This window comes from Vespa mandarinia, chromosome 7 (genome assembly GCF_050613455.1).
Source record: "Vespa mandarinia isolate Hongniang chromosome 7, ASM5061345v1, whole genome shotgun sequence".
In the NCBI taxonomy this organism is placed as follows: domain Eukaryota; kingdom Metazoa; phylum Arthropoda; class Insecta; order Hymenoptera; family Vespidae; genus Vespa; species Vespa mandarinia.
Genome location: NC_140816.1, coordinates 3,074,584 through 3,086,926, shown reverse-complemented (window position 1 = coordinate 3,086,926; position 12,343 = coordinate 3,074,584). Strand labels below are relative to the sequence as shown.

General features: G+C 31.7%; 4 protein-coding genes across 8 annotated transcripts; 1 reads left to right on the top strand and 3 right to left on the bottom strand.

The window, feature by feature from the left end:
- Positions 1-102: 102 nt before the first annotated feature.
- Positions 103-9,253, top strand: Plod (procollagen lysyl hydroxylase). 2 transcript variants are annotated; one of them, XM_035864038.2, is made up of 9 exons: positions 103-1,062; positions 3,000-3,231; positions 3,309-3,649; positions 3,730-4,183; positions 4,278-4,505; positions 7,892-8,213; positions 8,313-8,417; positions 8,506-8,652; positions 8,729-9,253. In XM_035864038.2, the coding sequence occupies exons 1-9, from the start codon at positions 969-971 to the stop codon at positions 9,011-9,013; spliced, it is 2,208 nt and encodes a 735-aa protein (XP_035719931.2). In that variant the 5' UTR covers positions 103-968; the 3' UTR covers positions 9,014-9,253. The 2 variants fall into 2 exon arrangements, with proteins under 2 accessions (XP_035719931.2, XP_035719930.2); XM_035864037.2 differs by lacking the exon at positions 103-1,062 and adding an exon at positions 2,721-2,856.
- LOC118440677 (immunoglobulin domain-containing protein oig-4) lies at positions 4,642-5,687 on the bottom strand. Of its 2 annotated transcripts, none has more exons than XM_035864048.2 (4): positions 5,610-5,687; positions 5,226-5,408; positions 4,989-5,138; positions 4,642-4,903 (listed from the first exon to the last, which is right to left on the bottom strand). In XM_035864048.2, the coding sequence occupies exons 1-4, from the start codon at positions 5,670-5,672 to the stop codon at positions 4,745-4,747; spliced, it is 555 nt and encodes a 184-aa protein (XP_035719941.1). In that variant the 5' UTR covers positions 5,673-5,687; the 3' UTR covers positions 4,642-4,744. The 2 variants fall into 2 exon arrangements, with proteins under 2 accessions (XP_035719941.1, XP_035719942.1); XM_035864049.2 differs by having other exon boundaries at positions 4,651-4,903; positions 5,506-5,660.
- On the bottom strand, positions 6,367-7,689 carry LOC146872876 (immunoglobulin domain-containing protein oig-4). 3 transcript variants are annotated; one of them, XM_085658418.1, is made up of 4 exons: positions 7,440-7,689; positions 7,004-7,152; positions 6,741-6,890; positions 6,367-6,681 (listed from the first exon to the last, which is right to left on the bottom strand). In XM_085658418.1, exons 1-4 carry the CDS (start codon positions 7,444-7,446, stop codon positions 6,523-6,525), a joined length of 465 nt encoding a protein of 154 aa, XP_085514544.1. In that variant the 5' UTR covers positions 7,447-7,689; the 3' UTR covers positions 6,367-6,522. The 3 variants fall into 3 exon arrangements, with proteins under 3 accessions (XP_085514544.1, XP_085514545.1, XP_085514543.1); XM_085658419.1 differs by having other exon boundaries at positions 7,004-7,149; positions 7,440-7,688; XM_085658417.1 differs by having other exon boundaries at positions 6,368-6,681; positions 7,004-7,194; positions 7,440-7,686.
- Positions 9,254-9,565: 312 nt separating the features above from the next.
- Positions 9,566-12,187, bottom strand: Vsp37A (Vacuolar protein sorting 37A). Its single transcript, XM_035864044.2, has 5 exons — positions 11,926-12,187; positions 11,373-11,562; positions 11,151-11,265; positions 10,511-11,038; positions 9,566-10,382 (listed from the first exon to the last, which is right to left on the bottom strand). The coding sequence occupies exons 1-5, from the start codon at positions 12,012-12,014 to the stop codon at positions 10,036-10,038; spliced, it is 1,269 nt and encodes a 422-aa protein (XP_035719937.1). The 5' UTR covers positions 12,015-12,187; the 3' UTR covers positions 9,566-10,035.
- Positions 12,188-12,343: the final 156 nt, after the last annotated feature.

The following is a 12,343-nucleotide window of genomic DNA, read 5'->3' as shown; positions in this document are numbered from 1 at the left end:
ATTATACCTGATTGATCATCGATTAAATATGTCGGTAACGATATACAATGGTAATTGATCGATCGAATATGTCGGTAATGACGCGCGCGCGGTAGTGCATTTCGAACGGAAGCGAATGACATGCACCCTCGAGTATATACTGAGTTACGACTTCGGAACGAAACGCATCCTGTCACAACGAAATAACGGCGAATGCCAAGAACCAAAAAGAAAATCATAATAATCATCTGAGACATTTAATGCCCGTATTAAGCCGTTTTCGAGCGCGTAACGATCACGGTTAACCTCACTTTTCGAGTGATATCTTTGACAGTAATGAAAGAGAGCTGACAAAGAAGAACAGAGAGAGAAAGAGAGAGAGACAACGGGGAAAAAGATGTTATCAACGTATATTACAAGGAAAATGAAAAATAATGAGAACACGAAAAGAAAAAGAAAGTCGAGTTAATACGTCTAGTCGAAAAGAAAATTATAATGTTTTTTCTTCTTTTATTTTTTTTTTTTTTTTTTTTTAAAACAAGAGTATCGTTAGGATGTATAGTCGCGTAATCATGATGCCACGAATGAGAAGTTAAAGCGCGCACGAGATATTTCTCGGGGATGCTAAATGGTATCCCTACGCCGTGATTTCTACGCGGGATGAAAAAGATGTGTCTGTATAAAGCCTAACGTCCTCTTTACGGATAGTAGTTTGCCTCCGAAATGTGTGGGAGTAAGAGTAGTACAGAGAAACAGTAAGGGAATGAAAGAGAGTGAGAGAGAGAAAGAAAAGGAACCCGGTCTTTCAGTCCTTCAAAGCATTTAACGCGATTCTCTCAGTCGAAGACAGCAATCGAAAGTGTGAGCTCGAGTTATGTATCGTTGATTTCGTTATCGCAATCTAAACGTCGCGTGACCATTATTTAAAAGGGTCAAATAAGTAGAGTCGACGATTTTCTTCGTGATTACATTGATCTGCCATTTCGAAAATGCAGATCAAAAGAATCGGATGGTGCCTGATCTGGAGCATTTTTTTGACCTACCACGTGGTCAGTGAGAACACGGACTCGTCGGAATCAAATGGTAAACTCATCTTTGTTTACATTATCGAAATAGTTTCCTTCTTCTCATTCAAAATCTCACCTTTAAAGCATCACCGTTTATTTTCTCCTTTCCTTTTGTGATTCTTATTTGAATTTTCTTATCAATTTTCATTTCTTTCTATATTTATTCATTTTATATATATATATATATATATATATATATATATATATTTTTTTTATATTTATATTTTATATATATATATACGTTCATTTTATATTTTATATACATATATATATATTTTATTTTCCCTTTTTTTGTGATTAATTGTTTATTAAAACATAAGTATTTAGAAATTATTTATTATTATTAAAATTTTTAAATTTTATTCTACGTTAGATTGTCTATATAAAAATTATATTAAAATTTTATTTATTTTTCCTCTAAAGGAAAAGAATTTTATGATACTTATGTATATATCTTAAATTTGCATAATTATATTTATTATTCGATCAACGATTAAAAGTTATAATCGAGAGTTTCTCTCTCGATTGAAATAATGTTACGGTTCATTTAATAAGGAAAATTTAGCGAAAGTGACAAGAAGAAATAAGGAACAAAGTACCGTTCACTTTTTCTACTTCTCGAAGACAACGCAATAATCTCCGTAACCGCAAACAACTTTGGAAAGAGACGAAAGTTCTCTCAATTATGTAATATCTCGATTGGTCATAAATTACTTGTAAAAAGCAACGAGTGTTGTAGGAAATAGGTAAAATCTCTTGTCAATTGTTCTCTTTTTTCCTATTGATCTATTGTTACGCTTTCAAAAGATTATCGCGCGATCGGAACCAATTGTTGTTTTTCTTTTTACAGTTACATTTCAATATAAAATCAACATATTTTAATATATAAAAGGCTCTCTTTTTCTCTTTTTAATTTTTTTCAATCGTCAAATATCATTTCATGTTTCTGATAGAAATATAATAAAATAAAACATCAAATTTTAACATATCAACGAACAATATAGTTTCATCATAGTTTACATCGGTAATTGGCTCAACGAGATCAACCTATTTTTCTTTAACTTAGTTGTCCAAACGTTTCTATTCATAAATGATTTCGTTTTAAATGTATTTTATTATATGTATTTGATAACATTCTTTTTTATAATCGAGTCGTATTTTTGTCATTTTATAACCGGAAACGACACCGCTCGTTTCGAAAGAGTATACGTGACTTTGGAAACGTAAGATTATAAGAGGCCACCGTTAAATAGATATACTTTGCTTTTTTCGTATTATTGTTTTATATTAATAAAAAAAAAAAAGTAACAATAATAACAATAATAATGAAAAAAATGAGTTCATCAACGGAAAAAGAATTTCATTGTCGGCAAGTTTATCTTTTCGTTTGCGATGGCTGGTTCAAACGCGTGGGCTAGTTACGATCATAATGAACACATACTACTAAAATACACACTATGCCGTGATACATGCATAGTAAAAAGTAGCGCCGTTATATGTCATCGATATGAATGTATTCTTCCGCGGTATAATTGCCATTGAAGAAGAGGAAATGTTTTACCATGTTTGTTCTATAATGCCGTCCATTCTATAGTTAACAATTTAATCGAATGCATTAAAAAAACATATATATATAAAAAAGAAATAAAAAAAAAAGAGAAAATAACAGACGATCGATTACGTATTAAAGAAGCATATGTGATGCATAAATATTGTAGATTTTTCGAAACCATAAGCAGAGAATACGTTTATTACTATGCATTCGCTGAACGTACTGCGGTTTTTCATAATAGGGACTGCTTTACGATCGGTAACTGAGATCATCGTTCAAACAGTGCATTAATCGTGTTGATTTTGTAAATCGACAACTTTCATAAATGTTATATATATATATATGTATATGTATATATGTGTATATATATATATATAAATATTTCATTTTTATCATTCCAGATATTCTACTTTTCACTGTTGCCTCAAATGAAACCGATGGTTTCAAAAGATATATTCGGTCTACGGAAGTCTACGGATTTCGTGACCGCGTGCGGATTCTTGGTTTAGGAAAGGAATGGAGAGGGGGTAATGTCAAAACCAGTCGAGGTGGTGGATATAAGATAAATCTCTTCAAAGATGCATTAAAGAAATATCAAGATGATAAGGAGAGAATCATTATCTTTACGGACAGGTAGAATAATTATATGAACGAAGAATTATATTATGATGGATGATATAAATTATATCAATATGTATGTGTCCTCTCAGTTATGACGTTATATTCCTAACTCCGCTTTCCGAAATCATCGAGAAATTTAAGGAAACTGAAGCACGAGTACTTTTCTCAGCGGAGGGTTCCTGTTGGCCAGATCGGAATTTAGCTTCAAAATATCCACACGTAACAGGAGGAAAGCGTTATTTAAACTCCGGTGGTTTTATGGGCTACGCCTCCGACATTTTTGCCATTTTAAATACTGCCACACTCGAAGACCACGAAGACGATCAATTATTTTATACGAACGTTTATCTTGATGAAGATTTGAGAGAAAAGCACAAGATTAAACTCGATCATAAATCCGAAATATTCCAAAATCTTTATGGTGCAGTAGGTATGCAAATTTCGAATGAATATTTATTTTAAATGGCGTTGAACGATGGTATTTATATATTTTCGCTCTCATATTTTTAGCCGACGTCGAATTGATATTCAAGGGACAAGAAGCTTATCTTCAAAACACGGTTTACAATACGATACCTTTAATAGTACACGGTAATGGTTACAGTAAGCTAGCCTTAAACTCTTTAGGAAATTATTTGGCACGCGCCTGGAGTCCTGAGGAAGGATGTTTGAATTGTTGGGATGATGTGATCGAATTGGATGTTAAAAAACCTGATACATTTCCGATTATTTTGGTCGCATTGTTCGTAGATATACCAGTACCATTTTTAGAAGAATTTTTATTATCCGTTTATCGACAGACCTATCCAAAATCTAAATTGCATCTTTTCATTCACAACAATGTTCCATATCACGAGCAGACAATACAAGAGTTCATCGATACTATTGGAGAAGAATATTTGAGCGTCAAACAAATTTTTCCGAGCGATGATATAGATGAAGTCCATGCGAGAAATTTAGCAATGTATGAATCATGTAATCAACTTAATATGTGTATATATGTATATATAGATTCATCTTTTTAAGATTAACATAATATTCAAGAAATTCTTACACAGGGATTACTGCTTGTTGAAAGACTGTACTGGATACTTTTCGGTCGATGCTATTGCCCATCTTGACAATGAACATGCCTTGAAATTGTTGGTTGAACAACAAAGAAATATCGTCGCTCCTTTGCTTGTTAGACCATACAAAGCATGGAGTAATTTTTGGGGTGCCATTACGGACGATGGATTCTATGCTCGCAGCTTCGATTACATGGAAATTGTCAAGAATGAACGCAGGTGAGTAACATCTTACTATGAATTAAAATGATATTCCCATCGAGTTATGTGACTGTTCAATTTTTATAGATTAAATTATTATTTATTTCCTTTTTTTTTTCTTTTTTTTTTTTCTTTTATTACGTCTTCATATATAACACGCTAGATTTATTTGTTGCGTCTCACGTTAATCACTGGCATGTTTTTCATCTAATAAAAAGTCAACCTATGGTTACCTCTTTAGAGCGTTACATTCAATTTTAATCGAAAGCGATGGAGAAATCAGTCTTGAATGATCTCCGATCAATGCTGTACATATTATCGGCGGTACATTCATAGACACCTGCATCCATCTGAGTAGCAGGATCGATCTCGAGTTTAGATTTGACCTTATCGGAACCCACTTGCCATTCGTGTACCTATTGTTAAAAGAAAGTTGGATCAATAATAAGGATAAAGATCATTATTAATTTGAAATGAAATGATCTATTGGATTTTACTGACGTGCAGATAAAGGTGACTGTAAATTTCGGTTCCATCTTTGAACCATGTAATATGCGGTCTCGGCTTACCACGTGCAACGCACAAGAAAGCTATTTTATGTCCCAATACGTACTCTAAATCAAAATGAGAGGCTAGTAATATCTTGGCTCCCTGAAAATAAGAATTAATAGTTTATAAGAAATATATAGTAAACGATTATAAAAAGTACTTCGTTTTACAAAATTTTTTTATATTTACATTATCGTTATTGTAATACTGATCACTCTCTGTATCACGATACTTTCCAGTGATAGGTAGACCTATCTGTACGCGAGATTTACTTCTAGGTCTAGCTCGACCTCTTCTACCAAAACTCTCGCGTGAATTTAACAATAACATGGTCAACAAAATAATCAAAAATGTAGCGTATCGCATCGTGCTCTGTAAAAATATAGTTTTTTTTTTTTTGTTATTATCACAATGATCTCTAAGCCATTAAATGAAGAAAAAAAAGTTATTAATCAATATTTAAACGTACATCTTTAATAATTACGAACTGAGTTAAGTTGACCGAGTCATGCGAGTAAATGAAACTTTTTGAAAATTGTGTAACTTTCGCACGGACTTGTCAAACTTACTCACCGTATGCAAACAACGTTCGACGATCACACGGAACTCCGATGTAACTGACAGCCACCTACTCATTACTCCCCTAGTGTCCTCTCCTATCTATTATGGAACTTGCAGCAGATACTGTTAACTCATATGTGTTTCATGCGCACATATTTAATGTTTTTCTTCTTCATTTTATTCTTAACGTTTAATGCGTCCAAAAATTTTCATAAGCGAGAATATGCCGTTCTTAACGATTTGAATTGATTTAAGAAAAATATCGATAAAAAATGCTAAAATTAACTACGTATTGTAATAATTGTACACTTTCATAGAAAATTCAATTTTCATCAAAAACATCTTTAATCCTCGTTTATTGTTCTTTTTTTGAAATTTCAACAGCTTGATCTACTTTATTTCATTTTTTATTATAATGCGCAATCGTTACTATATCTATCAATCCATTCCTCGATATACTTCATACCTCACTTTACAAATTTATAACCCTTGTGGTGGAAGCCAATCATGTCCTAATGAAAAAGAGCTAGGGGACATCTGCATTTGCATTTATATCGTTATATGGTGAAAAATGTTAACGATAAGAGTACTTGAACTCTATCATCTAATAAACTTTGACATTGTATTTTTAAAATGATATACTCTTGATTATCAAGATAAATAAGATCAACTTATCATATTATCTAATACTAAAATGCATTATAATAAGATAGTAGAATCCATTTTCTTTCTTTTTTTTTTTTTTATTTATTTATTAAGGAAAAAAGAAAACAAATTGAAAAGGGATTGTCAGTGACATCTTTCCATATGTGTCAGTCTTACATTTCATGTTACAATAACATTATTATATGTGCATATTAAGTTTCTATCAAATTCGAACAATGTTCTTCGATTATAACAAAAGTGAATAGAAAGTTTAAATTAATTAATATGATATCATAACGTAGTCTGTTCTAAAACTGCGACGATCAACGGCATATTGATTGTCGGCTTGACATTCGTAATACCCAGCATCTTTTTGTGTGGCAGGATCAATTTCCATCTTTGATTTTATTGTATCGTTCCCAACCGGCCATTCGTGTACCTACAAATTATTAGAATAATTTCTATTTGAATGAAAAAGAAAATAAAATTCCTACTCACTTGGAAAAACTTGTGATGATAAAGTTCTATACCATCTTTGAGCCAGGTAATCTCAGGCCTTGGATATCCCGTGGCCATGCAGAAGAAAGTGATCTTTCTTCCTAACATATAATCCAATTCGAAATGAGAAGCCTTGACAATTTTTGCACCCTACACAATAGAATTGTCCGTCAGAAATATTCTCTCTCTCTCTTTCTCTCTTTCTCTCTCTCTTTCTCTCCCCCCCCCCTCTCTTCTCTTATATGTGCCAATATCGAACTCACATCTTTGTTCTCGTAATAGCGAGCACTTGCAGAATTTCGATGTGGCATAGGTATAGTCAAAGATCCGTACATTCTTCTTCCGCCACGATTTCTACCAGTCCCGCGAGAGCCTCCACCCTTTGCTGCATTCGCACTCACCACCAAAGCTGCTAACAGCAACAACGAGAAAAATCTGCATCTGGTCATTTGATCTAAAATCGAAATGATCTTTCGTACATCTTCTTTATCAACTTGCTGAAGTTTAACGATCAATTGCAAATGATCTTTTATTGATTGATAAGATATTTTTCTTTTCGCGTTTATTCCTTCTTTTTTCTTTTTCCTTCTCGAGACACACAACTTTTCGAGCTTTTATTTTTCCCGTTGAACATGTACGATGAGCTTTTCGATCTACTATCGATTATATCAGAAATATCATTATGCGGACTCCTCTTACCGAGCATTCAAAGAACAACTTCTGCTCACTATTGGAAAAGTAAAGCTCAGGGATCAGATCCGCCTGACCCTACAGCCTAAAATACAAATGGTCCACGTACGATGGGCACGCAGCTACCAGTGACAGAGTTATGAATCTCAATTGGATAATTATGCATAACCCATTGTCAGTATGCTCATCAAGCAATCACAGTAGCAAAGTGACTACGGTACAAAACATTTAAACGATGACCTCTGAAAAACAACACGATGATCTATATCGCTTGAGTAACAAACAACCCTGCAGAATACTTAACGTATGATGTAAAGCTTTCTTAGAGATGACAGAGCATTTTCAAACCAATCTTTCATATGTTTTCTTCTTTTTTTCTTCTTCTGAAGAAAATCATCTTATAGATATTAAAGAAACATTTAATGATCTATAATGTAATGATTTTAATTTATATTTTCCAGGGGTTTGTGGAATGTACCATTCATTAGTAATTGTTATTTGATCAATGCCACACTCATAAAGAACAAGGCAACACGTCCCTCCTATTCGGTCGACGATTTGGATCCAGACATGGCTTTTGCATATATCAACAGAGAACGTTATATTCACATGTATGTTAGTAACAGATTAGATTTTGGACATCTGGTTGATCCGGATACCTACAATATCAAATTAACGCATCCAGATTTCTATCAAATATTGGATAATAAGTTCGATTGGGAGAAAAGATACATACACGAAAATTATAGTCTGAACTTCGATCTGAATCATAAACCCCAACAGGCATGTATAATAGATGTTATTTTCACTCATTCATTATATAAATTGACCATCGATATTTTTAACATCCATATTATCTCTTTCTTTTTCTTTATATTTTAGCCGTGTCCAGATGTTTATTGGTTCCCTATTGCCAATCGACGATTTACTAAAGAGTTGATCAATGTCGTAGAAACGTATGGTCATTGGTCCGATGGTACTAATCATGTGAGTTTCCCTGTGATCGAACAAATTATTAAAAAATAAACAAACAACGAATAAAAAGAAAAATTATAAATAATAAACTTTTTCATAGGATCCAAGATTATCAGGTGGTTATGAGAATGTACCAACTCGCGATATTCACATGAATCAAATTAATTTTGAACCACAATGGTTGTATTTTTTGAAGGAATATGTTAGACCTCTACAGGAATTAGTATTCACGGGATATTATCATGATGTAAGATTACATGTCATTTTATTAATTGTAGATAAACTATAGCGTGAAATGTTTCAAATATTTTGTTTTTTAACAGCCACCACGCGCCATAATGAATTTCGTTGTTCGATACCGACCAGATGAACAACCATCGTTAAGGCCGCATCATGATAGTTCGACGTACACAATTAATATCGCTCTTAACGAAGTTGGAGTCGACTATGAAGGCGGTGGATGTAGATTTATCCGATATAACTGTTCGGTTACCGATACGAAACCTGGATGGATGTTGATGCATCCTGGAAGACTGACACATTATCATGAAGGATTGAAAGTAACCAAGGGTACTCGTTATATAATGATTTCTTTTGTTGATCCATGATAAGTTTAAAAGAAGAAAACTAAGTTCCGTTTAGGTTCGTGTAAGTATATCAATTAAATGTGTTCTTTTAATGTTGAATGGACGATATAAAATGATATAAGATCGTCCATGTATTATTTTTATAATGTGTTGTAACATAATTGTAAATGCACATACTTCATTCATGATAATAATGTTGACTGAATGTTTATACAGATTAATGCAAATCGTAAATACAACATTGTAATATATAATACTAAATTGTTTATTTTTATTTATAATAATATACCTTCCATTATATTTTAATCACTAACAAAAATCAGAAGAACCAATAGCTATAAAAATTCATTCCGAAAATGTATTGTCTATTTCTCATGATATAAATATTTAGAATGCTCTATATCATAACATTATGCAGCCATAAAATCTATAGTTAATGGATAGCAAAGCATGTATGAAAACATGAGATTTTATTAGGAACATTCATAGGAAAAATAAGTTTATTAATATCACTGAATAGCAAATTGTTAAAAATCGGTTTAATTATATTTCTGCACATTTATTTACATAATAAAAAAAGTGCTTCTTTGAAAATATAAACGAAACATATATAATGCAATGGCCCATTAAATTCATCTCTTTTTATCAAAATAAGTACATTTTGAAGTAACTGGATTATATCGAATAATGTTATAGTGCAGATACTGAAGAATTTTGTTTAAATTTATAATACTTTCATAATGTACATTGCAGCATGGTATCTGTCAAATTTACATTCAGTAAACTTCTGTATTTATTAGCTTTTTATACCTTTTATGGAATGCTACCAGTTTGAATGAATTCAAAAAATTGTGTGTAACAAGCAGTAATACAACATAATCATGTTATAAAAATCGTATTTCTCTCTCTCTGCCAGCGAGTGCCCTAATAATATAGATATTTGATAAATATAAGAATGCTATTCAAGTTCAAATTATTATTTAATTTATCTAGAGATTATTTACAATTTGTTCGTTTCATAGAAAAAATGATTATATATTAATTTAATAACCAGCTCGTTTCAATTCATTCAATTGATGGGCCAATTTTTCTTCTTTAGTTCTTCTTGCTTGTCCTAGTTTCCGACATTCGATATACGTGCTAAGAAATCGCTCTACGTCAACTTTTCCATTTAGAAAATCTTCTGCAATTTTTTCACTTTCTTCGTGACTTTCATCCGCTGCTTGCCTTAGGCATTCTTTTATCTGATCTGGTGTGAAAATTTCTGACAATTTATTGTATCGTTGTATTAGTTGATCGTATCTAGCTTTTAATACAGCTACGGTTCGTATTTTTTCTGCAACATTAGCTTGTAATTGTTTTAATTCAGGTTCCTTTGCTACATTGGCTTCTAGGATAGAAAAAAAGATTATGAAAAAAATATATTATTGTTATTTTATTACTAATAAACTATTAATTTCTTTTTCTTCGTACACACACTTACATATAAGTATTATAGTTTTATATTTTATTACATACCTGCTGTCTTTTCTACCCAATCAATAGTATCTTCTATAGCCATGTTAACATCCTTTAATTGGGAATGTTTTTCAAGAAATTCATCTTGCCTATCTTCATCTTCATTAAGTTTTTTCAATTCCTCATTGGACAAATTATTTAGTTCAGGGAATACGAAACTTTGCACAGTTTTCGCTTGTGTACAGCTTGGTAACGTTGCATGATAGTTAGTATTTGCATAATGTAAATTAAGATATGTTGTTCTGTGTTGATTTGTTGTGTATCGAGAAGGGCTAGCATTATGAAGTGTATTACTTATTGAGGATGAAATAAATGTCGAATGCTGTGATGTAGAGTCAAATGTTTTTGACTGGTTGTCTGTGACATATGTATTGCCAGAATTTGTATTATTATAGTTATAAATGCAAGGATTTGTACCGGAGGTTGAATACTGTGGAAACTGTGTATTATAATATGAATTATAAGAAGTAGGTGGAATATCTGCATATTGTTGAAGCGAGTAGGATGGTGAATTTCTTCCTTGTAAGTCTGTAATGGGATTAATTATTCGTTCATACATTAAAAATTAATTTGATAAAAATTATTCATTGAAAAGTATGAAATAAAACAGTAAAAGAACTTTTGAAAGATATATACATACCTCTATGTGGTTTGGCAGATCCAGGCGAAACATATTCTATTACCTGAGGCGGATTTTTACTGAATTCTCTAATGATAGCTTGAACAACACGACCAAGATCACTATGCACTGTAAACTAGAACATTTATGATGATAATTACATAATAATATTTATCTCTCTATGGAAATATATATAAAAATAGAATTTAATATAAAATTTGTTTATAACTTAATGTAATTTACATTAAGTAATCCTGGTGCACTAATGATTTCACTGTGTTCATTACACCAAGGATGATTTATCGGCGGGGAAACTCTAAGAACTGGCTTTTCAAGCGGAAATTCTGGTGACAAAGAAACCATGATAGCCATACGCCTTTCTCCAGCATTAAATTGTACTTGATATTCCACATCTTCTCGCAATTCTGCTACACTATAAGATATAAAAAATAAAAATAAATTAAAATAAACATTTGATTATTCATTTGACCTTGAAAACATTTCTTTACTATATTGAACCATGATGCAACATTAAAGAATGCAAACATAGAGAATTATTATATTTTATTATTTTAATTTTAGCAAGATAAAATTAATTAAAAAACTAATAAATATATATAAGTGCGTCTGTTTTTCGTAAAATATGCAATAATGTCTTTTCACACCATAATGTCGTAATACTTTCAAATAATTTGAATAATTTAATTATTTTATTAATAATTAGATAATAATATTATAAATGTTCAACCTACAAGTAAAGTTAATAAGAGGTTACAATAAAGGCATACTATCTTACTTGTCGTTAAAAATTTTCAAGGTGTCGATTTGACGTTTTCTCTTGACAGCGACATTTTCATTTTCTCCACGGAATATTCGCGATATCATTTAAGAGAACTAATTTTGGATAAATCATTCGCTTAACTGTCGATCTCCCTGTCAATGCAACCATCCAGTAGAAACAGCTGTTTTAACCTCGCTAAGCTTGTGTAGGAACTAAGAAATATTCTCTGGAACATACATACGTATATGCTCATATACGAATATATATTTTACTATGTAGTGACGCGATACATATTTATATCAAATAAATCATTGAATGCATTTGTGAAAGATCACGAAAAGACTACAATTTTCTACAATTGTGACATCTGTTGATAAGCCACAAAACTTTTCGCTTCTTAAACATTTGTTCAAGACTGTTCATCATCTTTCGA

Coding starts and splice junctions, on each gene's coding strand:
- LOC118440677 (XM_035864048.2), bottom strand. CDS start 5,672: ATGAGTAGGTGGCTGTCAGTTACATCGGAGTTCCGTGTGATCGTCGAA. Junction 5,409..5,609: donor TCGAACGTTGTTTGCATACG/GTGAGTAAGTTT, acceptor ATATTTTTACAG/AGCACGATGCGATACGCTAC. Junction 4,904..4,988: donor ACAGTCACCTTTATCTGCAC/GTCAGTAAAATC, acceptor TTTTAACAATAG/GTACACGAATGGCAAGTGGG.
- LOC146872876 (XM_085658417.1), bottom strand. Junction 6,891..7,003: donor GCTATTACGAGAACAAAGAT/GTGAGTTCGATA, acceptor TCTATTGTGTAG/GGTGCAAAAATTGTCAAGGC. Junction 6,682..6,740: donor ATCATCACAAGTTTTTCCAA/GTGAGTAGGAAT, acceptor AATAATTTGTAG/GTACACGAATGGCCGGTTGG.
- Vsp37A (XM_035864044.2), bottom strand. CDS start 12,014: ATGATATCGCGAATATTCCGTGGAGAAAATGAAAATGTCGCTGTCAAG. Junction 11,563..11,925: donor TTGAAAATTTTTAACGACAA/GTAAGATAGTAT, acceptor TATATCTTATAG/TGTAGCAGAATTGCGAGAAG. Junction 11,039..11,150: donor ATCTGCCAAACCACATAGAG/GTATGTATATAT, acceptor ATCCCATTACAG/ACTTACAAGGAAGAAATTCA.
- Plod (XM_035864037.2), top strand. CDS start 2,748: ATGCATAAATATTGTAGATTTTTCGAAACCATAAGCAGAGAATACGTT. Junction 3,650..3,729: donor AAATCTTTATGGTGCAGTAG/GTATGCAAATTT, acceptor TCATATTTTTAG/CCGACGTCGAATTGATATTC. Junction 8,418..8,505: donor GGTCCGATGGTACTAATCAT/GTGAGTTTCCCT, acceptor ACTTTTTCATAG/GATCCAAGATTATCAGGTGG.